The sequence below is a fragment of the Podarcis erhardii genome, assembly GCF_964252035.2.
Source record: "Podarcis erhardii genome assembly, chromosome: 16".
In the NCBI taxonomy this organism is placed as follows: domain Eukaryota; kingdom Metazoa; phylum Chordata; class Lepidosauria; order Squamata; family Lacertidae; genus Podarcis; species Podarcis erhardii.
In genome coordinates, this window is record NC_138514.1 from 11,190,349 (window position 1) to 11,215,789 (window position 25,441).

Genomic DNA, 25,441 nt, shown 5'->3' on the forward strand with positions numbered 1-25,441 from the left:
GAACCAGGAAGATAAGAACTTTAATAAGGAATGGGGGAAATTTCATAAGTTACCTTGGAGAACACTGCAAACAACTAAAAACATTGGCAGGATTGTTATAAGAGTTTTTAAGAAAAATGGAAGAAATTATAAGATGCAGATGAAAAATATTAACAATGGAACTCATGGGGGGGAGGGAAGTCTAAGGATTCAGTGAATCCTATTTTGATTATGGATTATGACTGATATTTCAATGTAAATATTCTTTGTAAAACTGAATAAATAAAAAAAGCATTAAATGTGTAGAGTGACTCTGTTCCTTTTGGGTTGTATTGCGTATTGCAATACCCTAATTTGTCACTGGGCTTCAACTTCAAAAAGGGAACATTAGGATGTACATCCCTTTCTGTCACCATGGGAAAAAAACCTGGCTGCAGCCAAAAGCTGTAGAAGTTTCTCCAGCAGCCGATCCTGAGTAACTTGACTTCACCACTGAAGTAGAACTGATTGCATGTCTGCTTTGCAGGAGCAGAGAGCCAGCCTTTTGCACGCCAAAGAACTGTGACTGTTCCTGTTGTGCTAACCAGAGCAGAAAAGAAGGAACAGCTTGCTCTGGTTGCTGGGTTCATTGGATTTGAGAAAATACACGGACTGCTGCTGAGTAAGGTGTTTGGAGGAGCAGATGCACAGCTTAAGGATAGCATGCAAGCAAATATGCTTTGGTTTATTTCCCTTCCGCTGTCTGCTCTTGAGATCAGCGTAAGTCTTGTGATCGTGCGTGTGAAACAATCTCTCAGATTTTATACTTGAAATCCCCCCCCCCAAAAAGTCCTCTTGGTTATTTACCAGGGATAGGCTATTAGTTATGTTTTTTAAAAATAATGTTTAAAAACATTATAATATGTTTTTTTCCCGCACCCTAAAACAACTGTCTTATAAATTAGTAAACTTTCCTAGATATATTTCTGGTTCTGTTTATAACAACTCATGAGATAATGGATTCTCAGCTACAGTGGTACCTCAGGTTAAGTACTTAATTCGTTCCGGAGGTCCATTCTTAACCTGAAACTGTCTTTAACCTGAAGCACCACTTTAGCTAATGGGGCCTCCTGCTCCTGCCGCGCCGCCAGATCACGATTTCTGTTCTCATTCTAAAGCAAAGTTCTTAACCTGAAGCACTATTTCTGGGTTAGCGGAGTCTGTAACCTGAAGCGTATGTAACCTGAAGCGTACGTAACCACTGTATAGACTGGACTAGTGTTTAAGATGGAATATATGGATTACTTTGTGTCCGGGTTGATGTGATCCAGCTGGTAACATGGTTTCTACATCAGAACCAGGTCAGACAGGAGCACGGTCCCCCACTGATCAGTGTGACATTAAATTTAATGATTAGCTTGCAGAACAAATACAGCAAGGGAGACAATGGGCTGTAAGTAAGGTGAACATTAGCATACAACATAAGAAAGCCACTATTTTTTTTTTTCATGGAAAGGCCGTTGCACCTTCAGCAGGTTTGTAACAGATATTAAACAGGTGAATCACACTTGCCAGGGTGGAAAAGTTCGATCTGTCTGCAGTGCAACTTAAAAGACCCAGGATTCTGCCAGAACAACTGGCAGCCTAACCTTAGGAGTACATTAAGCCTCAAACAATACAAAGACATTTGCCAGCAGCCTATAGCCAGCGTGCAAGAATCGTATTCCAAATATTAAATTCTATGGACTTTGAACCCAATAAGCAAGCAAGCACTTAGGATGGTGCAGTCCTGTACCAGGAAAACATGATACAACTTAGAATCGCGATGAAAGCACACAGCACATTGCTGTACGTAGGATGGGGGCACCGGCTGTCTTTGTGTTGTAGCACTGTTCATCAGTCCCATTTCCTCTGCTGCCCTGTCTACAGTCTGCTGCCGGTTGGGCGTCTCAGTCTTCTTTAGATTCCAAGGCAGGCTTCATTTCTAGATGCAGGAAAGAAAAGATTGTGTCAAAATGATGCTGTATCTCACGGACAATGGTCAATTGACGGGTGCCATGCCTGGAGAGGAAGAGGAGGAAGGCAAGAGGGCTCGGTCAGAGCACAAAGTTAAAGCCATGCTCTTGCCTGCCTCTTCATTGCACCTGATCAGCTCAGGAGACCACAGATGAAACCAAAGCTGGGCAGCATCTTCTAAATATGGTAGTGCGTAGTACAGGAGCACCCTCTTTTTACAGTATATGTACTGTGCATGCAAGTAAATACACAAATATCAAGGAACCAGGTAGCACAGGGGTAATAATAGATAATAATAATTTTTTATTTATACCCCGCCCTTCCCGGTTCAAAAACCGGAGGCTAACAACAAATTTAAAACACTTAATTGATGCAACAAAAAACAGCATAAAATGCAATATAAAACGTGAATAACAATAAATTCAGAATTCAAAAATCAATTTAGGGGGGGAAATCCATCCAATAAACATTAGATGATCACCAGGGCTAGCTGGCTAAATTAGTCCTATTTGGGCCAGCGTGGAGACCAGTTGTGGGATCCCAGAGAGGGTAATCTTCATAAAAAGGGGAGAGGGAGGGAAGGAAGAGGAATAAAAGATCAGGCTAAGTTCAAGCTGAAAGCCAGGTGGAATAGCTCTCTCTTACAGGCTCTGCGGTAGAGAAACTTGGACTTCCAGATGTTTGATGGCATCTCCCATCGCCCTCAGGCAGCATGTCAAGGATGGTGAGCATGGTAGTCTGGAGGTTCACAGGTTCTCCACTAATGATGTAGCACATAGACTGCCATTTCCCATGTTACAGCAGTTGAAGTAACATCTTGCTTTACATTTGCCCCCATGTATGTGCTCAGGTGCACATGGCTCCCTTGCCTGCCACCTTCATCCATTGTAAAGTGGTACCTTGGTTCTCAAACGTCTTGGTTATCAAACACCTAAAACCCGGAAGTAAGTGTTCCGGTTTTCGAATGTTTTTCAGAAGCCGAACATCCGATGCAGCTGTCAGCTATTGTTTCCAGAGCACCTGCACCAGTCAGAAGTTGCGCCTTGGTTTTCAAACGTTTCAGAAGTCAAACGGACTTCTGGAATAGATTAAGTTTGGCGCTTTTGTTTTTGCTATTTATTTTGCGTATTATTATTTTTTGAGGCTTTGGAGGTTAATTTGTTTTTGTGACTGTGTGGAACCCAGTTCAGCTACTGATTGACTGATTGTGTAACTGCGAAAATGGATAAAAAAAACCCACATCCAAACAATGACTATCATCAGTGCAGGTAAGGAAAAAATAATAATTTTAATTTTAATCATCTATGATACTGTCTTATTTATTTTATAGTACAGTACATTGATTCTTGCTTTCATTTTATGGATCAGTGGTCTTGTCAGATAGTAAAATTCATTTTAAATTGCTGTTTGAGGGATTGTTTTTAAAAGTCTGGAACGGATTAATCTGATTGGCAATACTTTCTGTGGAAAAACGCACCTTGGTTTTGGAACGCTTTGGTCTGGGAACAGACTTCTGGAACGGATAAAGTTTGAGAACCAAGGTACCACTGCCTACTTGTAGCACTCCTGTGAGGAAGGTTAAGTAGACAGAGAAACACTAGCCTCAGATCACCCAGTGAGCTTCATGGGTCGAAATCTGAACCCGGGTCTTCCTAGCCCTAGCCTGATAGTCTAAACAAGGGCTGGATCATCTTTTTCAGCTGCCTTCTCTTATGGGGAACCTTTGGAAGAATTCGTGCCAGTGGTAGAGAGAAAAGCCAAACAGGGTGTCCTGAAAAGCATGTTATGGCTGTCAGGGACTATCTATCCTTCCAACAAGCTGGCAAAGCACTAACTGCTCAGCTTTTCAATTGCTTAAAGAAGCCAGAATGACCTTCGCTTAGCCAAGCCTTTTCAGCCTGCACACCCTACCAGGGAGAGGCAACTAGCCTTAAAAAAATAAAAATAAACCTCTGTCACAAGTCCCAGAGAAATAGAAAAAGATTCTCCTCAGTTGGCATTTGCTTTGCTGCTGGCAGAATCTTGCCTTCAGCACGGCAGCAGGCGGCTATTGGCGTAAGCTTTTCAGTGACACATTTGTTCACGCTACGCTGTTCATCAACAAGACATCTCTCTCCCACTAAGAGCTACCATGAGAGTGATGCTTTTTTTTTAAAAAAAAAGACTGTATATTTAATGTATAATACAATGCAGAAATACATATACTGTGATTTTTGTAAGATTACAGCAGACTAATCCCATCACATGGATGTGCATTGTCTTGATATTTATCATTCCAAAACATAAGAAACATTTCCCCATTCATCTGTTTGGCTGATTCGTATGTGTCCTTTGAAGGTACTATGTTAATTTTATCATCGTTCCAATAGGCCATACCTTATCAGTCCAATCAAATAAAGATGGTGTATTGCTCTTTCCAGTTTTTTGCTGTTATCACCACTGTTCCAGCTATTACTAAATTAACAACTACTTCCAGATTGTGGTTTTTAAGAGGTCTAAAAGTTCAACATTGGGATGGATCCAGTTAATAATGAACGATTTCATATCCTCTCCTTTTCCTCCCTCTATCTTGCTCCTCACCAGTGATCTATTCTCCTTGTGTTCCAAGAGGGTTTCCTGAGCAGGTACAAGTTTTTAATTTGTTCTTCATGTTTAACTCCCATATTCATAGCTGTGTTAGCAGTTTTATCTATTGCATCTAATAGGGTTGTCATGTGTCCTCTTTTTCCAGGACATGTCTTCTTTTTCATAGGGATGCAAGATGAGAGTCGTCATAGGGATCCATTGTTAAAAGTAGAAGTCGCCAAATGTGTCCTCTTTTTTGGTCTTCAAAATGCTCTACTTTTTCCCTCCAGGGTTTAAAAGCTTTATCAAACTTATCTGCGAGCTCTGGCATAAATTGCTGAAGATGCTTCATAAACCCTTCAGCACTCAGGGGGTGGGGGGGGCTAATTTGACAGTCATTCACACCTCCAGCACCAACTAGCAAATTTTGAAAAGCTAGTATCATTAGATCAAGTTCATCACTTTTGTGGAACTAATTAATCTAAATTGTGTCAATTGGATTTTGAATAAATTGTTACTGTTGTTAAAAGAATTTTAAGGTCTCAAATATAGAATAAAGGTAAAGGTACCCCTGTCAGTTAAGTCCAGGACAACTCTGGGGCTATGGCGCTCATCTCGTTTCAGGACGAGGGAGCCGGTGTTTGTCCACAGAAAGCTTCCGGGTCATGTGGCCAGCATGACTAAGCTGCTTTTGGCAAACCAGAGCAGCGCATTGAAACACCGTTTACCTTCCCGCCAGAGCGGAACCTATTTATCTACTTGCACTTTGACGTGCTTTCGAACTGCTAGGTTGGCAGGAGCAGGGACCAAGCAATGGGAGCTCACCCCGTCGCAGGGATTTGAACCGCCGACCTTCTGATTGCAAAGTCCTAGGCTCTGTGGTTTAACCCACAGCGCCACCCGCATGCCGTAGCAAACATAGACAAGGTGGTAAATAAAGGATTTTGCACACTTAAACGCGCTGTTGCCAGCTGGACTGCTTGTGTTCAGCAGAACAGGGTTTTTAATAATAACGGGGACTATCAGCGTGCCTTCCCTTATTCATACAGTGGTATCTCGGGTTAAGTACTTAATTCGTTCCGGGGGTCTGTTCTTAACCTGAAACTGTTCTTAACCTGAAGCACCACTTTAGCTAATGGGGCCTCCCGCTGCTGTCGCGCTGCCGGAGCACGATTTCTGTTCTCATCCTGAAGCAAAGTTCTTAACCCGAGGTACTATTTCTGGGTTAGCGGAGTCTGTAACCTGAAGCGCATGTAACCCGAGGTACCACTGTATTTCTCTTTAGAGATGGGGTGGATATCAGGGGTGTTGCTGCTTCCAGGGATCGTGCTGTTGCTCTGTGCTTTGCTGCATGTAGCCTTGGAGCTGCACTCTGAAAGGAAACCGTTTCCCCCAGTTAACGAAAATCACGGCAAGCAGTCACACTGCACTGGGTTTTTCTCCTTCCTTGGCACTTGCCATGCAAAGTAAATTTCCACAGCTTTCCACAAATGCAGGAGGGTTTGAAACACCCTGAATCCTCTCTTATACTCAACTTCTTTTTTTAAAACAGCAACAACAAACAGTAGTTGATTATGAAGCAGTTGGGATACACACTGTGGGGCCCCTATTGCACGAGTTTACACAAGCGAAGCCCTACAGTATACTTATGTAATTATCATGTGGCACAGAAGAACGTCTCTCCAAGGCCAAAAGGCAAGACTTAACCTGAGCTAAAAGCAGTGCTTTTTTTCTTAAAAAAAATAATGTTTAGGGCTACTCTCATTTTGACTCAAGAAAATCACCATTTTATAGTTCAAATCGGGGGAAATAAATACAGTGGTACCTCGGGTTACATGCGCTTCAGGTTACAGACTCCGCTAACCCAGAAATATTACCTCAGATTAAGAACTTTGCTTCAGGATGAGAACAGAAATCGTGCAGCAGCAGGAGGAGGCCCCATTAGTTAAAGTGGTGCTTCTGCTTAAGAACACTTTCAGGTTAAGAACAGACCTCCAGAACAAATTAAGTACTTAACCCGAGGTACCACTGTATAGTAAATGGACAAAAGTACAAAGATCCACAAAATGTTTAGGGATATGGGTACCCCTGCATGCCCCCAGGAAATAAAGCATGGGCTACAGGCAGGTCCCAGCATAAGCTTTAAAATAAGAAAGCAGTCCACATTGTTTGCCAATGTTTAAACCCACATGGTGCAACACAAATAGAGGAATTTGGCAACTTGGGCAAATGATGCACATAGACTTGCTGATTTTGCACATAATACATTCGTGATGTAAAATTGTGCCCTCTTTTTGTCAATCTCTCTTAAATTTCTAACTGAGGGACATGTGGAGCTGCAAATAAGGATGAATGGGTGAATTTCCCTTTCTCATTTTTCCAGTCTTAAATTCAGTGCTGAACATTTCCATATCATTTTTTTCAAAGTCCTCACTGAAATTCATCGGTGAATCTCTCCTAATAGTTTGCATGCAGTTTTGCGTGAAGTTAACTTTGTATAGCATTTAAAGGTGCCCACAGCTAAGTCACACTTTCAAAAATGTTATGTGAACCAAAACATAACCATCTTTTGTAATTTGCATTTCTCTAAATTTTGCATTTCTCCAGTCCAGTAATGTGCACAAAAATGTACATACAAGGGTAAATTGTGCGGATACTAGTGAACATAACATTAAAATATGCAATATCTTCTGCAGAATTGCATATGGCAAAAATGTCTATATTTGAATAAACCTGCTGATGAATTTTCATGACTACTTTTTTCACAAATTGCAAACAGATGTGATTATGTGGAGAACTGAATTTAAAAATGGAAAGATGAGAAACTGAAATGGACAGATTTGTCCATCTCTAATAAATCTATCTGGTCACTCCTTCCTTTTCTTTCTAAATTGCTAGCAAAAACTGCTCTGTTTACCCTGACTTTTGATGGTTAGCAGAAATGTTTTGTTTACTTGGTGCCTGTTTTGGTTGGCAAATAAAAGTGTTTCAGCTGTCTAATTTGTGGCAACTTGTTTTATGAGAAACTTGCTGCTGCACAGATGGCATGTGTATCTTTTGGTCTTAGTGATTTCTTCTTAGCTGCCCCATTCAGGGGAGAAAGTATGCAAATATTTTCATAAAGTAATGACTAAATAAAGCAGTGTGCTAAATTAGACTTCCTTCATAGTAAACAAAGAATGCTAGCAGACAGGGCTTTATATCACAAAAGGGTCGTTCAGATCCATTTTTTCTGCACGCAAAATTAATTTCCTAGTTCCCATGCATTCTGTTTTGTTCAGGCTATAGCTATGGCTATTATTCCACCGCTTGTCATCAACTCCAGTCTGGGCCAGCCCACCTATTGGGCAAGGTGAGTTAACTTGAGCGGGAAAATCCACAGGGGCAGCAGAGAGCTAACAGACTCTCTCTCACTGGAGACTGTCCAGCCTATTAGTCCAAGGACATGTAGAGCTAATAATAATAATAATAATAATAATAATAAATTATTTGTACTCCGCCCTTCCTGGTTCAAAAACCGGGCTCAGGGCGGCTAACAACAAATTTAAAACACTTTAAAACACTTAATTATAAAAGCAGCATAAAATACAGTATAAAAACATGAATAACAATAAAAATCAATTAGATAATCCCCAGGGCTAGCTGGCTGAATTGATCCTACTTGGGCCAGCGAGGAGGCCAGGGGAGAATTAGCTGTGGGGCTAAGGTGGCTACACAAAAAGCACAATGGTTGCAAGATCAGCTTGCAAGATGCAAGTGACCAGGGGGAGAAGTTGGTGGAAACCTTAATTGGGAACACCTTCATTCCGAGAATGGCTGCTTTGTTCTTTTGCTGTGATCATTAAAGACTCTTTAAATGTTAAGGGACTCTTTTCGCTTTGTCCTGCTTATCTACGGCCAAAGGAGAGGAGGAAGATGAGTCCCCGAAGCCTGACAAGACATGAACAAATCTGAGTTGTGCTGTGGTCTTTGTCCACAAAAGTTAGAAAGCTTGGCTTTCTGCTGGTATCACTTACCAATAATTTCACTGTTGTGATGAGGCGAGTTTCCATTGGCACAGAGATTCTGCTTAGGCTTCGACATCTCCAGACCAGCCAAGAGGGTCATAAAATCCACCACTGTGTCAATGTCCTCCTTATCCGCCCTGACATCCCTCAGAGTGCACAGCACGCTCAGCCTGCTGAAGGACTTGACCTCCGAGATGTTGGCGCGCAGGAACAGCAAAATGATGTTCAGGTCGTTCAGAGGGCAGGTCAGCATCTTCCTGCTGAGGAGGTCAAAAGCTGGGAGCATCTCGTAGATGGATAGGAGCCGCTTGTCCCACTGGCACAGCTGAAGCAGGTGGTAGATGACGACGGGCCCCAGAAGGACATATACGCACCCGATGCAGATGCTGGTCACCTGGAAGACGGTGAAGAAGACGAGCTTGCAGGGGACCGAACCTGGGATGTGAAGCTCATCTCTTAGCAGGCCCACCTTGATGGTGCAGCTGAACTCATCTTGGAAAAAGACGCCCACATGGAAGTAGGCCAAGTAGAAGCAGGTGGCAGCGAGGAGGAAGAGGAGGAGGAGGTTCCTTAGCACGTAGACCCCAACGAGGTAGTAAGAGCGCTGCTTGCAGGTGAGGTATCTCTCCAGTAATGGGAATTCAAAATAGCGTTCCCTGCGAGCCCTTGGTGAGAGAGAAACAAGGACTGTTTACCGTTATAGCTGGAAAAGAGCTTGGATCTGTAGATCTGGTCAATCAGTGAAGCTCTGCCTTACAGGGGAGAGAACATGATCGAGGAGAGGCTGCAATGGTTAGACAGGTAATTTTAGGCTCTGGAGTTTGGACTTTAATGGTTTTACCAGGCGGGTGGTGGTGGAATTCTTTAAATCAGTGGTTCTCAAAAGTTATCCCCCACAGACCACTTGAAAATTGCTGAGGGTCTTTGCGGACTACTTGATGTGTCATCCCCCCCTTTGGAAGTTGCAGCAATTGTAATTCACTGTGCTCAATGCTGTATGTTTTTCCATTGTATTTTGTTGCTTCTTTTGCTTCCTATGTTGCATTTTATTAAACAGTGATACCTTGGTTCTCGAACTTAATCCGTTCCGGGAGTCCGGAACGTTCCACTCCCAAAACCGTTCAAAAACCAAGGCACAGCTTCCGATTGGCTGCAGGAGCTTCCTGCACTCAATCGGAAGTCACATCAGATGTTCGGCTTCCAAAAAACATTCGCAAACCAGAACACTCATGGTGTTCGGGAGCTGATTTTTTTGACAACTAAGCCATTCAGGAAGCAAGGTACCATTGTATTACCATCTGAATCCTAAGGATTTCGGATTGTAATACCATCAAATGCAATATAGGAAATAGAAGAAGCAATAAAAATACAATGCAAAATCAATCTGGATATTTAATGTGGATTCACTTAAATGAAACTCGCAAACCACCAGTGGTTCACAAGCCACAGTTTAGGAACTGCTGCGTTATATTGTTAATTACAATCCTATCATTATTGTTATTATTAAGCCAATATATTGTTATTAATATTAATCCAATTTCTTACCCACCATTCACCATAAGGGTCCAGGGTAGGTTACAACAATTTGAAAAATACAGTGTTAAAAACAGTTGAAAGTAAGTTACAGTCGCAAGAATAGCATGGTAATGTCTGTTGCTTCACTTATACTGCACATTCAGCCAGTTGAGGGACCTGGACTTCTGCCCAAAATCACTTCCGGCAATTGCTCTCTAGGAATTTCTCGGAGAGGGAGATGCCAGGGACTGAACCTGGAACCTTCTGCATGCAAAGTGGGTGCCCAACCACCTCGACTACAGGGGTGCCAACTTGAATAAAATATTGCGAGGGTGGGGTGTGTCATTTTACATTTCTTAGTGCAGAAATTATTGATCTGATGTGTAAGAGATCTTTACTCTTCTAATTAATTCAAGAGGGTTCTGGATTCTTCTGGAAGCTTCTCTGTGTGAAAGAAAAAAGCAGAAGGTTCCTTATGTTTGGGTTATTCCTTCCGAGAAGCTGAGTACAGCTGGCTTAAACTAGTTCTGTTATCTCTCTCAGTCAAGGTCATGCTGACTATAAAAGTAAGGCCAGAAGCAGCCTGGGTTTCACTTTCTCTTTCTATCTCTCTTTCCTTCCGGTGTGGTGTTCTGTATATAGTATGCTTAGTGTTAAGGTTTAATTATAAGTTGTAAGTTTAAATCAAGTCTGCCTCAACTGGATTTCTTATGGAGAGTGCCAACCCTGAATGTATTGGATTTGTGACCATTGTGCTCATTTGCCTTCAGTAGCAGTAAAGGTCCGTATAGTTAAAGCCATGGTTTTCCCAGTAGTGATGTATGGAAGTGAGAGCTGGACCATCAAGAAGGCTGATCGCCGAAGAATTGATGCTTTTGAATTATGGTGCTGGAGGAGACTCTTGAGAGTCCCATGGACTGCAAGAAAATCAAACGTATTCATTCTTAAGGGGAAAAAAAAGAAAAAAAAATCCTTCCAGTAGCACCTTAAAGACCAACTAAGTTAGTTCTAGGTATGAGCTTTCGTGTGCATGCACACTTCTTCAGATACCTTTCGTGTGCATGCACACGAAAGCTCATACCTAGAACTAACTTAGTTGGTCTTTAAGGTGCTACTGGAAGGATTTTTTTCTTTCTTTTTGAAATATACTCAGAGTCGCAAAGTGATTTCATGCTCTTTATTCAGCTCATAGTGGTGAGGAGGAATGAATGAATGTCCCCTCAAAGTATCTGCTTTATATACATTATTTACACAATGGGCTGCACATGATTGGCTAATTCCAGGATTCTACTGTAGGCCAATCAGGTTGTGGATTCACTTCTATCTGGAGCATGATTGGGTGGTTCCTGCTAACCAATCATACTGCTGCATTGTTCTAGGACCAATCAGACTGCTGCATTCTGAATCCTATTGTTCTAGGACCAATCAGACTGCTGCCTTTTGGAGCCTATTGTTCTAGGACCAATCAGACTGCTGCAGTTTGGATCCTATTCAACTCAGTACATAACACCCCTCCCCTCTAAGTTCCAGTCCTGCCCGGAAGGTCGCATTCATAGTCCTCAAGGTACGCCGGTGGCCTACGTGTGCGTTGCGGCCTGGGGTGTTCCCTGGTCCGGGGTTCAGGTTCTGGCTCGTGTTCCAAGGATGGGGCTGTTTGGTCTGGCGCAACCGGCTCGCTCAGTCGTGGTTCTGGTTCCGGTGTCCTTTCGGCCTCGCGGGTCCTCTCTGTATTTACTGATTCTGCCTCTCCTGCTTGCCCTTGCTGCTCTATGGGCCTCACTGCCCCACTGTTCCCTTGGGACTCCTCTGACCTGTCCTCCTCCTCCTGGTTTTCTCCCGGGAATCGTCGCCGTATCTGGTCGCAGTGGCGGCGCCAGCATTGCCCCCCATCTGTTAGCACCTCGTACGACACGGGGCCCGTGACCCTGGTGACTGTGGCAGGTACCCATGCAGGGCCTGCCCCAAAATTCTTTGCGTACACTGGGTCCTGGGCCTCGAAGGTCCGGGGGTTCCTGCCTTCCCCCACCACTACCTCATCCTGAGCTCTATCGGGGTGAAGGCGGTCCAATCTGATTGCAAGGCGCCGACCCATTAGTAGTTCAGCGGGGCTCCGGCCAGTCGTTGAGCTGGGGGTGCTGTGCTGTGCTAGAAGGAATGTGGCAAGGCGGTACTCCCAATCCCCTTGCGTCATGCGGCGAAGGGTGTCCTTGGTGGTCCGCACCATGCGTTCTGCTTGGCCATTGGTGGCAGGGTGGAATGGCGCCGAACGGATGTGGCGGATGGCGTTCTGCACTGTGAAGGTTTGAAATTCTCCTGATGTAAATGCAGTCCCGTTGTCTGAGACGAGAGTGTCAGGGAGCCCGTGGGTTGCAAACAGCCTGCGTAGTACCCGGATGGCTGCGGACGTAGAAGTGGACGGTACCAGTGCGACTTCCAGCCATTTGGTGTAGGAGTCCACCACTATGAAGAATGTTTTCCCCTGAAAGGGGCCAGCGAAGTCCACATGCAGGCGTGACCATGGTGCTCGGGCAGACTCCCAGGACTGGACTGGGGCCCTTGGGGGATCTGGGCGGGATTCCTGGCAGGCCTGGCAGTGTTTGACCCAGGCCTCTATCTCTCCGTCGATCCCCGGCCACCACACATAACTCCTGGCAAGGGCCTTCATTCTTACTACCCCTGGGTGTGTCTCGTGTAGGGCTGTGAGGACCCTTTTGCGGAGGGGCTGGGGAACAACGACCCTGCTTCCCCATAACAGGCACCCCTTGTGGGCTGACAGTTCATGTTTGCGGGTTGTGTAGCCGGCGAATTCTGGCCCGGGGCTGCGGCTGGGCCATCCCCTCCACACCCAGTCCAGGACCCGGGAGATGACCCTATCTTTCTTGGAATGGTGTGCAACTTCTTGTGCCTGAATGGGGCGGTCAGGAAGCAGCTCCAGGCTCATAACCTCTTGTGCAGGTGCTGGGTCGGGGCCTGTTTCCGGTAGTGGTAGCCTGCTGAGGGCGTCTGCATGGCCCATCGCCTTTCCAGGGCGGTGAATCAGTGCATACTGGTAGCTGGCAAGGAAAATTGACCACCTGAGGACGCGAGGAGACAGCACTTGGGGGGTCTGCTTTTCGGGGGCAAACAAGCCAAGCAACGGCTTGTGGTCAGTCACCACGGTGAAGGGCCGCCCGTACAAGAAATCATGGAATTTTTTTACTCCCTTCACGATTGCCAGACCCTCCTTGTCGATTTGCGAGTAGTTCCGCTCGGTTTCGTTGAGTGTCTGGGAAAAGTATGCTACCGGTACCTCTCTTCCATCCGGGAGTTGGTGTCCCAGGACAGCGCCGATGCCATAGGGCGAGGCGTCGCATGCTAGCACCACCGGCAGCCTCTCGTCGAAGTGTGCCAAGACCGAGTTTGAGACAAGCAAGTCCTTGACTGCCTGGAATGCGGCCTCCTGGCGCTGGCCCCACACCCAAGGGGCCCGCTTGTCCAGGAGTCTGTGTAGGGGCTCCGCTACCGCCGCCTTGTGGGGAAGGAAGGAATGGTAAAAGTTCAATAATCCCAAGAAGGCCTGAAGTTCAGTCTTGTTCTTGGGCGCTGGGGCATCACAAATGGCCCGTACCTTGTCCCCAGTCGGGTGAACCCCTTCTGCATCCACCATAAATCCCAGAAAGTCCACTTGAGGCACTCCTAGTAGACATTTTTCCCGCTTCACCTTGAGACCCGCCATCTGGAAACGGTGCAGAACAGTGCGGAGGCGGTCCTCAAACTCCTCTGGTGTGGGCCCGGCAATCAACACATCATCAAAGAAGGGGGTGACACCAGGAATCCCTTTAAGGAGAGAGTCCATTAGATTCTGGAATATGCCTGGTGCCACGCTGACCCCGAATTGCAGCCGCTTTACCCTGAACGCTCCTCTGTGCGTCACAATCGTCTGTGCCTCTGCTGTGGCCTCATCTACTGGCAGCTGTTGATATGCTTGGGCCAAGTCCAGCTTGCCAAAAATTTTCGACCCAGCCAGGGTGGCAAGGACATGGCTGACCACTGGCACTGGGTATGCATGGGCCATGAGGGCCTTGTTTATGGTGCATTTGTAGTCTGCGCAGATGCGGACCGAACCATTAGGCTTGACGGGTGTGACGATTGGGGTTTCCCAGGGGGCATTAGGCACCGGCTCCAGCACTCCTTGCTTCCACGAGTCGGTCCAATTCCTCGTCTATACGGGGTTTCAGGGCGAATGGGACCCGGCGGGCCTTGAGCCTGACTGGTCGTACTGCGGGGTCAAGCTGTAGAGCAATGGGGGGGCCCGTATACTGTCCCAATTTCCCATCGAAAACCCCCGGAAACTCCTTGCATATGGCGTCCACGTCCACTTGTAAGCTCATGTGGTTCACCCCGGTGATGGCTAGTCCCAGTGGTCCAAACCATGCCAACCCCAGTAAGCTAATGTAGGGGCCCTTGACCACAAGCAAGTCCAGTTGCCGCGTCCGCCCTCGGTATTGCACCCTGAAGGTCCCCACCCCCATTGTGGGGACCTTACGTTTCTGGAAGTCCCGGAGGGTGAATGGGGCCGGCCTGAGTTTGGGACCCCCAGTAGGACACAGTTTCCTTAAGGTCCTTGCCGAGATTATGGATAGAGTTGAACCCGTGTCAAGCTCCATGCGGCATGGGGCCCCCTCTATCTGTACCTCTACATAAATTTTCTCTACGTTGGGGTGGGGCAACTGGTATACCTGGAAGTCTGTGAGCTCCGTCGAGTTGCCTTGGTGCGTTGGGCCCCGGGACCTGGGGCTCTTGGATTGGTCATCTGATGCCTGGCTTCGGGTGGGCCGAGCCCGACACACCCGGGCGATGTGTCCCAATTTTCTGCACTGCCTGCACTCTGCGTTGCGGAAACGGCAGGTCCTCCTCTCGTGACTTTCTCCACAGCTTGCGCAGTTCCCTCCTTCTCGTCGAGGCAGCTGTGGTATGTGGGCTGCTTGAGTGCGCTGCTGTACTCGGTGCACCTCCTCCCTGTCGGATCCCGAGTCGTTGGTGAGGTCTTCGTGGTGGACCCTCGGTTGGGACGGCTGGCTCAGCCGTGCCTCTTGCGTCGACCTCTCAGCAGCTTCCGTTGCCAGGGCCTCCTCCAGAGTGACCTGGAACGTTAGGTTCTTCTTAGCGTAGAGGCGTCGTTGCAGCTTCTCATCCTTCAGGCCACCGACGAGGCGGTCACGAAGCATGTTCTCCAGCTCTGAGAAGTTGCAGAACCGGGCAGCTTGGCGGAGAGAGGTCACAAACCCAGTTATGGTTTCCCCAGGGGCTTGCCGCTTTGCGTAGAAGGCATTTCGACGAGCCACCACTGAGGGCTGTGGCGAAAAGTGCCCCTTCAGCTGTTCCATTATTGTTTTGTATGGAACAGTAGCGACGTCTTCAGGCGCAAGGAGAGCCCGGGCGATTTCAAATGTCTCCTCTCCGCAGACGCTGAAGAATATTGCCCTCTTCTTGGCGTCTTCTTCATCGGTGACCCCTTTGGCTTCTAGGAGGAAGGTGAAACGGGAGGCGTACGCTTCCCAGTCTCCAGATGCTGGGTTGAATGGCGAGAAGCTGCTGTCAGTTGCCATTCTGAGTTCCTTGTGTCCCGGAGCTGAAGCCTGGATACACGGTGCGAGGCAGCGGTGCGGCAGGTGGCGGTGCTGCGGTGCTGTGTGTGGCAGTCAGCTCAGCGGGATCCCACCTTCGTCGCCAGTGAAATATACTCAGAGTCGCAAAGTGATTTCATGCTCTTTATTCAGCTCATAGTGGTGAGGAGGAATGAATGAATGTCCCCTCAAAGTATCTGCTTTATATACATTATTTACACAATGGGCTGCACATGATTGGCTAATTCCAGGATTCTACTGTAGGCCAATCAGGTTGTGGATTCACTTCTATCTGGAGCATGATTGGGTGGTTCCTGCTAACCAATCATACTGCTGCATTGTTCTAGGACCAATCAGACTGCTGCATTCTGAATCCTATTGTTCTAGGACCAATCAGACTGCTGCCTTTTGGAGCCTATTGTTCTAGGACCAATCAGACTGCTGCAGTTTGGATCCTATTCAACTCAGTACATAACACTTTTATTTTGTTTTGACTATGGCAGACCAACACAGCTACCTACCTGTAACTGATTCTTAAGGAAATCAGCCCTGAGTGCTAACTGGAAGGACAGATCCTGAAGCTGAGGCTCCAATACTTTGGCCACCTCATGAGAAGAGAAGACTCCCTGGAAAAGACCCTGATGCTGGGAAAGATGGAGGGCACAAGGAGAAGGGGACGACAGAGGACGAGATGGTTGGACAGTGTTCTCGAAGCTACAAACATGAGTCTGACCAAACTGCGGGAGGCAGTGGAAGACAGGAGTGCCTGGCGTGCTCTGGTCCATGGGGCCACCAAGAGTCGGACACGACTAAACGACTAAACAACAAAAGCAGTAAAGCTCTGCTTGATGAAATACAATTGCCTCTGGTCTATTTTTTTGGGATCCTGCAACGTGTTTAAGTTTTTAGTCTGCTAACTATACACTGGAATCTACTCTGGATCTATACTGAGTAGAATTCCATGACAGGGGGTCCACATACACCATTTGAATGACAATGCCCATCAACTCTGGGGGCCCCTGGCACCGTCAAATATTTTATGGGGGGGCTGAAGAGTTCTTGGCCCCTGGGAGTTGGCCCCTGTGCTTGGCTACACCCCTTCTTCTCAGCCATCTGTTTGTCTATTTTTTTATTGGAAATATTATTTACAACATAACATAACCCCCCTACAGAAATCCACCCTCATTAAATGTGAACAAAACATACAATAAGCATAACATACAACAATACAAACAACCAAATAAAAGACTTCCTTTATCCTGTATCTAGCCTCCTTATTTACTTCTTATAAGCTATTTCCTTTATGAATAATTATTAAGATTTTTCTAATTATAACTTAAATATCCACAAAGTCTCCTGCAGACATTAATCGAAACAAGTCCAGGTATGTATTTTAGGACACTGTTTTGTGAAGTATTCTCTGCATTTTCCCCATACTTTTTGAAATTCTTGTCTAGTGTGACCTCTAATTGCCTCTGTTAATCTAGCCAGTTCAATATACTCTAACAGTTGTCTTGCCATTCCTTTTTTGTTGGCACAATTTCCTTTTTCCAGTTTTTAGCAATTAGGATCCTTTGCTGCTCCTGTGGCATAGAGGAATATTTTCTGATCTTCTTTTGCTATACCTATGTCCGTTATCCCTAGTAGAAATGCTTTTGTATTTTTCATAAAGTTATACTTAAACATTTTTTTAAGCTCGTCATATACTATGTTCCAGAAGCTTTTGATTTTTTCACAGGTCCACCAAACATGTATAAGTGTCCCCTCTGTTTTACCACACCTCCAGCACAGATTTGTTTTTGTCTTATACATTTTAGCTATTTTGGTAGGTGTTAAGTACCATCTCTCAGCCATCATTTTGAGCTTACTTGTCATATTCCTCCCATAGCTCTTCTGGGTCGGTACCAGACTGTTGTAGTTTCACCATGTGCTGCACTAGGCGGATGGAACGGTTGTAGGATTTGTCCAGCTCATCAATGATGAAGAGCAGGTCGCAGTTCAGCGACGAGGCAGCCGCATATCTCCAGAGCAGAGAAGGCAGGTACATGGCGACTGCAATCACCAGCAAGGAATATGGGAAGACCTAGGTGGATAGAGAAAAGTACAGTAAGAACTGCTGAGGAACCAGGGGCGTGGGAGAAAGAAATACGAGGTATTGGCCCAACTTATTTTTCTAGAATACCGGTACTCTTCTCCAGGAGTTCTTTACATCTTGAAAAGGGAAAAAGAAGAAGCTTGAAATATACTCGGAGTCGAGAGTGGATTTCATGCTCTTTATTCAGCTTATAGTTGTGAGGAGGAATGGAAGTTCACCCATGTAAAAATATACATTATTTACACAATGGGCCCCACGTGATTGGCTAATTCTGGGATTCACCTGTAGGCCAATCAGGTTGCAGATTCACTTCCACCTGGAGCTGGATTGGGTAGCTCCTGTGGACCAATCAGACTGCTGCATTCTGGACCCTATTGTTCTAGGACCAATCAGACTGCTGCATTCTGAATCCTATTGTTCTAGGACCAATCAGACCGCTGCCTTTTGGATCTTATTCAGCTCAGTACATAACAAAGCTCATTGCATAGAGAAAGGGGCAGGGCCCCAAAAAACAAGAAGAACATACGTTTTAAAGAAGATTGGAAAACGTTTATTGAATATATGGGGGGGAATTGTGTGCACTTGCAAACACTGGCAGCATTCAGATAAATTAAAGAGTGTAAATACGTTTTGATGGATGTAATAATGGAATACTGAATGGTTTAGTTTTTATAAAATATGCAGGGATTTATGAGATGTAAAATGAACCATGGAAAGAGAAGAAGGGAAGTCATGGATATTTTAGGGATGTTTAAATGAGTATTCTAAATTGTAAAACAGAAAATGTAATAAGAATTATATATATTTATATAAAAGAGAAAATGGTAGGGCCATACTGCTGGCCCCCACCACAGTCTTGTATTGACAGTCTTGCCTTGCCTCTAGCCCCCATGTGATGAGTCCACACCTTTTGCAAGGTAGCCCTACGTGTGAGCAGCAAAGATGCTTCCTCTTCAGACATCTGCACTTAGTGTAAATAATGGAACCTTACAAAAAATATACTGAGAGTGTGCTAGAACCACGTTATTCAACCTTGGGTCCCCAGATGTTGGCCAATGTTGTGCCCTCCAGATGTTGTGCAACAGCTCCCATCATCACTCTCTATATAAGATTCCTGGTAAGATCCCTTCTTGTCCCTCTTAAAAAGAATTGACACGGCAATCTTATTAAAGTGAATATAAAAGTAGTTTACTCACATTCATTCAGTTCACAGTTTGATCCCTGAAGGCAGACTTATGTTACAAAAGTATATTCATATGTGGAACTATCCCACAAGGGAGTTAGTTCCTAAGTGACTGCATAGAGAAAAACAAAAATGGAGAAGAGAGGAGCAAAAGAAGATGGTGTGCTCCTCTTCCTTGCTCTTGTTACCCAGGCGGACTAGGCCAGATTAGACCATGCTCACATCTAGTCACATGCAGAGGAAGTTTGTCCCAGCTCAGGAATGTTGTACTTGACTGCAATGTGTTTTACGTCTCACAAATAGGACTGTGATGGCCTGGGATTCCGAATCAGAGGCTGAACCAGAGGAATCCCAGCCTGCACAGGAGTCCCCGCCTCCAGGGCCGGCTGATCTGGGGCAGGGCCTTGATTCTGAAGCGCCTGCACCTGTGCCGGATCCTCAGGAGCAGGCACCAGGTAATTCCACTCTGGCTCCAGAGGTGGTTGAGGACTCAGTGCCTGCAGGTGAGTCTCCCCCTGGGCCCAGTAACCCTTCAGCCTCTCCTGAACTGCAAAGGCTCAGGGCAGAGAGGTGAAGGGAACTGGTTTCTCCCAGGAGGAGTGCTCGCCTTAAGGCCAGGAGAGGCGGGTCTCCTGGGGGCCGGGACCGCCCCTGGCCTCAGAGAAGATAAAGGCCAGTCAGCCCGGTCCCAGGTTGCGGGAGCAACGTCGATGAAGAGCTGTTTCGGCCAGCATCCAGTCCTGTTCTTCCAGTGTTCCTGTCCCTGCCCGGCTTCCTGCTTTGGACCTCACCCCGCTCCTTCGGAACTGTTTCCAGGCTATTGACCCAGGACCGGACTTTGACTACGCCAACGGTAACCTTCCCCCCGGGACCAGCACAAGGACCTACATAGGGGAGGATGGGAGTCCAGAAGATTCCTTGGAATCTTGTTTTTATGATTTATGTTTGATATATCAGTGTGAAATTTTAAGTTGAAAAACCAAAAAAATTTTTTTTAACAAAAATAGTAAATATAATAATCCTTCCTTTGAAACACTAAGGTGTCCCACACTGATACCTTGAGGACCCAGAGGGATCTGGATCGAGAGTCTCCCATAGTATGGTAGTCATAGTGAAGCAAGGAGTCCCAGCACACAGCGTCGACGTAGGCTGATTGCTTCCCTGTGAAGTTGGCGGGAGAGAAGCAACTGATCTGGGAGCCTGGAGGGGAGAACAAGGGGGAAACAGAGCCATTAGCCTCCAGGGCCGTTTCTGCTGGTACTTCATCCAGCTGTTCCATCAAACTGCAGGGAAGGTGGACGCTGCTTCATTCCAGCAGTAGCAGCCTTGTGACTCAAGCAAGCAGATGGTCGTCCTGGTCAATGAGGAGAATGAGTCTGGTTCTCCCAGCAAATACTCCTCCTGATCAAACTGCTCCCCATCATGTAACCCCAACTGTGTTTTTTTCTAAAAAAATGTTTAGGGGTACTCTCATTTTGACTCAAGGAAACCACCATTTTATAGTTCAAATCGGGGAAAATAAATACAGTAAATGGACAAAAGTACAAAGATTCACAAAATGTTTAGGGGTATGTGTACCCCTGCGTAACCTCCCCCCCCAAAAAAAGCACTGGCTGCATTATATTAGCACAACCAGCCTTTGGTGACAGCCAGCCCATGGAGTGACAGTTCCCATGATTGGAAATGTAAGGAAAAAGAAGGCACCTTTTATCATATGTGGTGGAACTGTAAGGTGGTAAAAGGATGTTGGGAAATGATATATAGTTAGTTGAAAAAATGTTTTAAATAACCTTTGTTAAAAAGCCTGAAGCCTTCCTTTTAGGAATTCTAGGTGCTGAAATCCCAAAGGAGCAGGAAATGAAAGAGTTTCCATGCCTGAATCTGGTCTGTGGGTCACTAGTTGACCATCTATGATTGGCAGCAGCTAGCAATTCGATATCTTGCAATGTGGTCCCACTAGCTGTTTCTGTTTACGGTTCCTATCAGCTCCAGATGGCATGGACAACAGATTGAGATTTCTTCCAGGCCATTTTGAAGGGCGAAAAGTGGGGGGGGGGCATGCTGGGGCAGAAAGAGAGAGGTTGCTTGATTTAGGGAAGCAGGGGCAGCAACCTCAGTGAAACAGGAATGTGCTTCCCGCACCCAACCCTTCTGCTGCCGCTGTAATGGCCTGCTCTCACCACACTCGGCGAGAGGGGGAGCAATCTGCAAGGCCTTCCTGCTCATCTTCTCTGCTACAGGGGCCCTACAGATGTGCTTTTACAGCAGAGTAAGGAGAGGAATTAAGGTTGCTAGTACTTTCGCGTGCTACACGAGAACCTACCAAATCTGCAGTTCCCGTACCAATGCATGAACTGAGACAAAGCACTGTCACGCAATTTGCACTTCTAATTTTGAGATGCAATTTCTCCAGCCATAGAATGTGTTCAAAATTGTGTGTACTAGTGAAAAGTGCATGTGAAAATATATTGATTGATTGATTGATTGAATTTAAATAGCCCCCTATACCCGGAGGTTTCAGAGCGGTTCACAAAAAAGATCACAATATATAAAGTCAAAATAAGAACAATAACCCCCGAAAGAGCCACATTTTAAAAGGGTATAGGATACAGTGAAAATAACACAAAAGTGTGTTCTATTGGGGGGAATTCTGAGTAAACATGTATGCCACTGCATCATTAATCTTTCTGAACTCTGGGCTCCCCTTCTGAATGTACGCTACCTTTTTCACATACAAACCCTTGCTGCAACAAATTGTCAACCATCTGTTCCCCATGCAAAAGGGAATTGCAAGGTATTACTCAGCCTAAACAATGGGAAATTGCTTTAGAATCTATACAGAATGTCTCATTGGACCTGAAATTGATACTGAATCAGCAAAAATCAATATTTTGAGTATAATGGATTCTACAACATCTGTGTAAGAAGGCAGTGTTGGGGGTGTAAGCTGAGAGTTCCCTTTGAGGCATATGATGTAGGCTTTTCCAGTGATCTATTCCTTTTAGGATTGAAGTGGTATTGGCAAAATCCTTTATATTTGCAGGTGCCCATGTGCCTTTAAATGATACCTCTGTGGTACAGGGCTTAACAGATGGAAAACAAAAGGGGCTTTTGCGAGCCCTTGTGGTGGCTAAGACACTTATACTTCCAGCCTGGAATAGTACATATCCATTGTCTCTTACATAGTGGTCCGAGAACCTTACTACACTGGCAACATTTGAACATATTTCATATATAGGAATAAATTCCGTGTGGATTCCTATTTGAATACCTGGAGCTTTTACATTAACTTGCATGCTTCATTTAAGATTTGTGTTCTGGTGGTCACTGTATTCGCAACGTGAAATGATGGTCTATTATTAGTAGTATTATTTGCTTATTGATTCTCTTTTTCCGTCGTCTCTTTTTCTTCTTTTTTTTTTTTTAAATTCTTCTTAAATTCGCAAATTAAAAAAAAAAGTTTTTAAATTTGAATTGGACCAGAGTCCTAAGGAAGGGAGATGTATAAATATTTATACAAATGTTTTCTTAATTATCATCTGGTGGAGCCAAAATTTATTGGCTGTAGTTTCCAAAATTTGAATGTAAAATTTCAGAATAAAGTTCGTAGTTCAGATATGAATTTTTATTTTCAAATTTGAGTGCTTTAGGCTTCTTAACATAACTTTAGCAAGTGCTGAATACAGAAGCACACAAGACATGAATAACTAAATAGTATTGCACCCCAACTAACAAATACTAAAATCAAGTATCCCAGTGCATGTATAGTCCATAAATAATTTAGTGAATTATCTAGCAAACATCTGAGTGCAGAAATAACATCTAAAGGTGTTCAACTTTTTGCAGAAATGTTTTTGGAACAAATGAATTTCAGCTTGAGAATAGAGCAGGTTAGATTATGAATATTCGTAATCTTATATATGCATATGAATATTCATAATCTATGTTTCAGAGGCATTTTGGACTAGAGACAGACTAGGGTGCATTTAGTTCCTGTTGTAATCAATGCCACTAAATTTTTCACATCAATTTTAATTCATAGGCCCAAAGTGCAACTAATGCAGAGTGGATACAGCTCAGTGAGAATATATTTTAAGTCGGTTTAACTAGAACCCTGGAACAAATAGTAGCAATAGTAAAGAAAGCAAGTTAACGTACCCGATGAAAATTCCCGCGCAAACGACAGGGACACGAGCAGCAGGGGCAGCCCCACAGTGACAAACTTCACAATGCGGTCACACGAGAGCTCCAAGCGAAGCCCCTTTGCCCTGGAGCCATTCGGATCCGGAAGCAAAGCATCCGAGAGCATATACTCGCCCGCAGTGTGTGCGATCGACATGATACTTTTTGGCTGGGCCAAGCACAGGCAAGAGGAGAGGCAGCTGCTGCGATCGCACTGCTCACAAACGGCATCTAAAAGCTTGACGTTTGCGCTTGCCAAACTGAAAGCTTTATTTGCAGAGAATTAAGCACCAGACAGCTGCAAATGACAGCCTTGGAAGTTTGCGAAAGGGAAGGGTAATTACAAGGCAAGCCGGTTTTTTACAAAGCAGCGACTGCCGTCGGCCCCAGAAATAGCGCAAGCAGCATCGGAGCGTTGCGATTGCTGGGGACACCATGTACCTCCGTCTACCACAGGCATAGCAAGGCAAGGCTGGGTCCTTGTGGTTTTACATCCCTCTCTCATAAGCAGATGTTATTTCCAGCAAGCATCTGCAGGAATGTGGGGCTGTGGATTTGGTTTTACATCCAGGAACACACAGGGATGTGGGCTTTCAGGGTTAGCTGACTAGTGGGAATCGTGGACCACACTTGCATTTTCAGAGCACAGCGGTGGCTTAATCACACGCAGAACACCTGCATTCAGGGAGTATTTTTAGCCCTGTGGGATATGCAGTGGGATTGGGAAAGCCCTTTCCATATTTGATATTAAAAGGCACACTTTGTGGATTTTGCAAATCCTATAGCTTCAGGTCTTCAGTAGTAAATTGAAAGCAGGTGATCTGGAGAATTGATCCTTGGGTGGAGAAGATCAGGGGGCCAAGTGCAGCCTTCCATCCTAACTGACCTGTGGGACTTTTCTCAGACCTCCCTCTGCATTTGCAGACTCCTTTGACCACTTTTGCCTGGTTGGAATGAGCCTTTGATGGCTGGATGTGAGGGTAAAGGGGGGATGTTTGAATATGAAGAAATGAGCCTACTGCACGAGACAAAATTCTTATTTGTCCTACCCACCACTTGCGCATATGGACGCTGGGTGATGGTTCAGAAGGGAATGTGGCTCTCAGGCTGAAAAGGGTTCCCCATCCCTGGGACAGGAGGATAAAATGGTATTTTTGATTGAAATATTAGAAAGCAGCTCGGTTTCAAACTTTTGCTCTAGCCTGAGGCAGCACTAAGCACTACTACTTAGCATTTGTCATTATCATCCTAGCTACCACCCTGTAAGGTGCAGAATTATTATTCCACCCTGTTGCAAATGGGGAGACTGAAGCTGAGAAAAGGTGGCTTGTCTGTGGCCATGGCAGAGGGAACAGCTGGGAACTTCCAGATTTCTAGCTTAGTCTCTTAACTGTTCTACCAGCAACTACCAAAGCTAAAGCAATGTCCCAACCTACCCAAACGTCTCTCTTTACTAGTAGAAGTCAATGATGGGCCAGGTGGCTCTAATGCAATATTTCAACACTTGCAATACCCAGTCAAAACATTTGGAGAGCCCAGCCACTGCCAGCTACATCCAAGCTACACAGGCAGAGATTCATAAGGCTAAGCCATTTGCTTGGCTGGCTTCTTGAAATGAGTACAGAGGCATCCTTCCCTTCTGAAATATCTACCACCTCCCAGTTCTGGTTAAGACACTGGTTTTCAATCCGATATTTGCAGCATGTTTCAGTGTCCTACCAAATCTAACCCTCCTGCAAAACTCTCAAGTGTGGAATACCTTTTCCCTAACCTATGCTCTCACCCCTGGTAATCTTTGTCCTGGACATGTACACTGTAGGGTATGAGATGAAGCATGTCCTTGATTTAATCAGGACACTGAATTACATGCCTAATATCAGCACCAGCAGAGATTTTCATAGGAAGCCACAACTGCTAATATTCAAAAACTACTATTAAAAGCACATCTCTTAGAACACTGTTCATCAACTGGTGGGTTGCAGCAGGAACACTACCATTCTGTAAATTGATGCTAGAAGATTAAGAGATGAATTAAAGTTTGGGTTAAAAGTCAGTCCTGGGTCTGAAAAGGTTGAAGATACATTTTTCAGAAGACCAAATCCAAGAACCCTTCAAGGTGCCTTGTAAGAGTTGCATTTTCTGTCCATCCATTAGAACATGTTGCTATTGTTCAACATATCGCTGAAAACACTCTTAGGGTTTTTTCTTTCTTTTCAGAATTACAGCTAACACTTCACTGATGGATTCTGCAGTTCCATGGATCAATTCTGTGTTACTACAGAATATGGCAGTCATCAATATGCCACCTTCCCCC

General features: G+C 45.2%; 1 protein-coding gene across 1 annotated transcript; it reads right to left on the minus strand.

The window, feature by feature from the left end:
• Positions 1 to 1,259: 1,259 nt before the first annotated feature.
• Positions 1,260 to 23,978, minus strand: PANX3 (pannexin 3). Its single transcript, XM_081843349.1, has 5 exons — positions 23,104 to 23,978; positions 20,003 to 20,145; positions 17,536 to 17,750; positions 8,556 to 9,211; positions 1,260 to 1,942 (listed from the first exon to the last, which is right to left on the minus strand). Exons 1-5 carry the CDS (start codon positions 23,282 to 23,284, stop codon positions 1,908 to 1,910), a joined length of 1,230 nt encoding a protein of 409 aa, XP_081699475.1. The 5' UTR covers positions 23,285 to 23,978; the 3' UTR covers positions 1,260 to 1,907.
• Between the last annotated feature and the right edge of the window lie 1,463 nt (positions 23,979 to 25,441).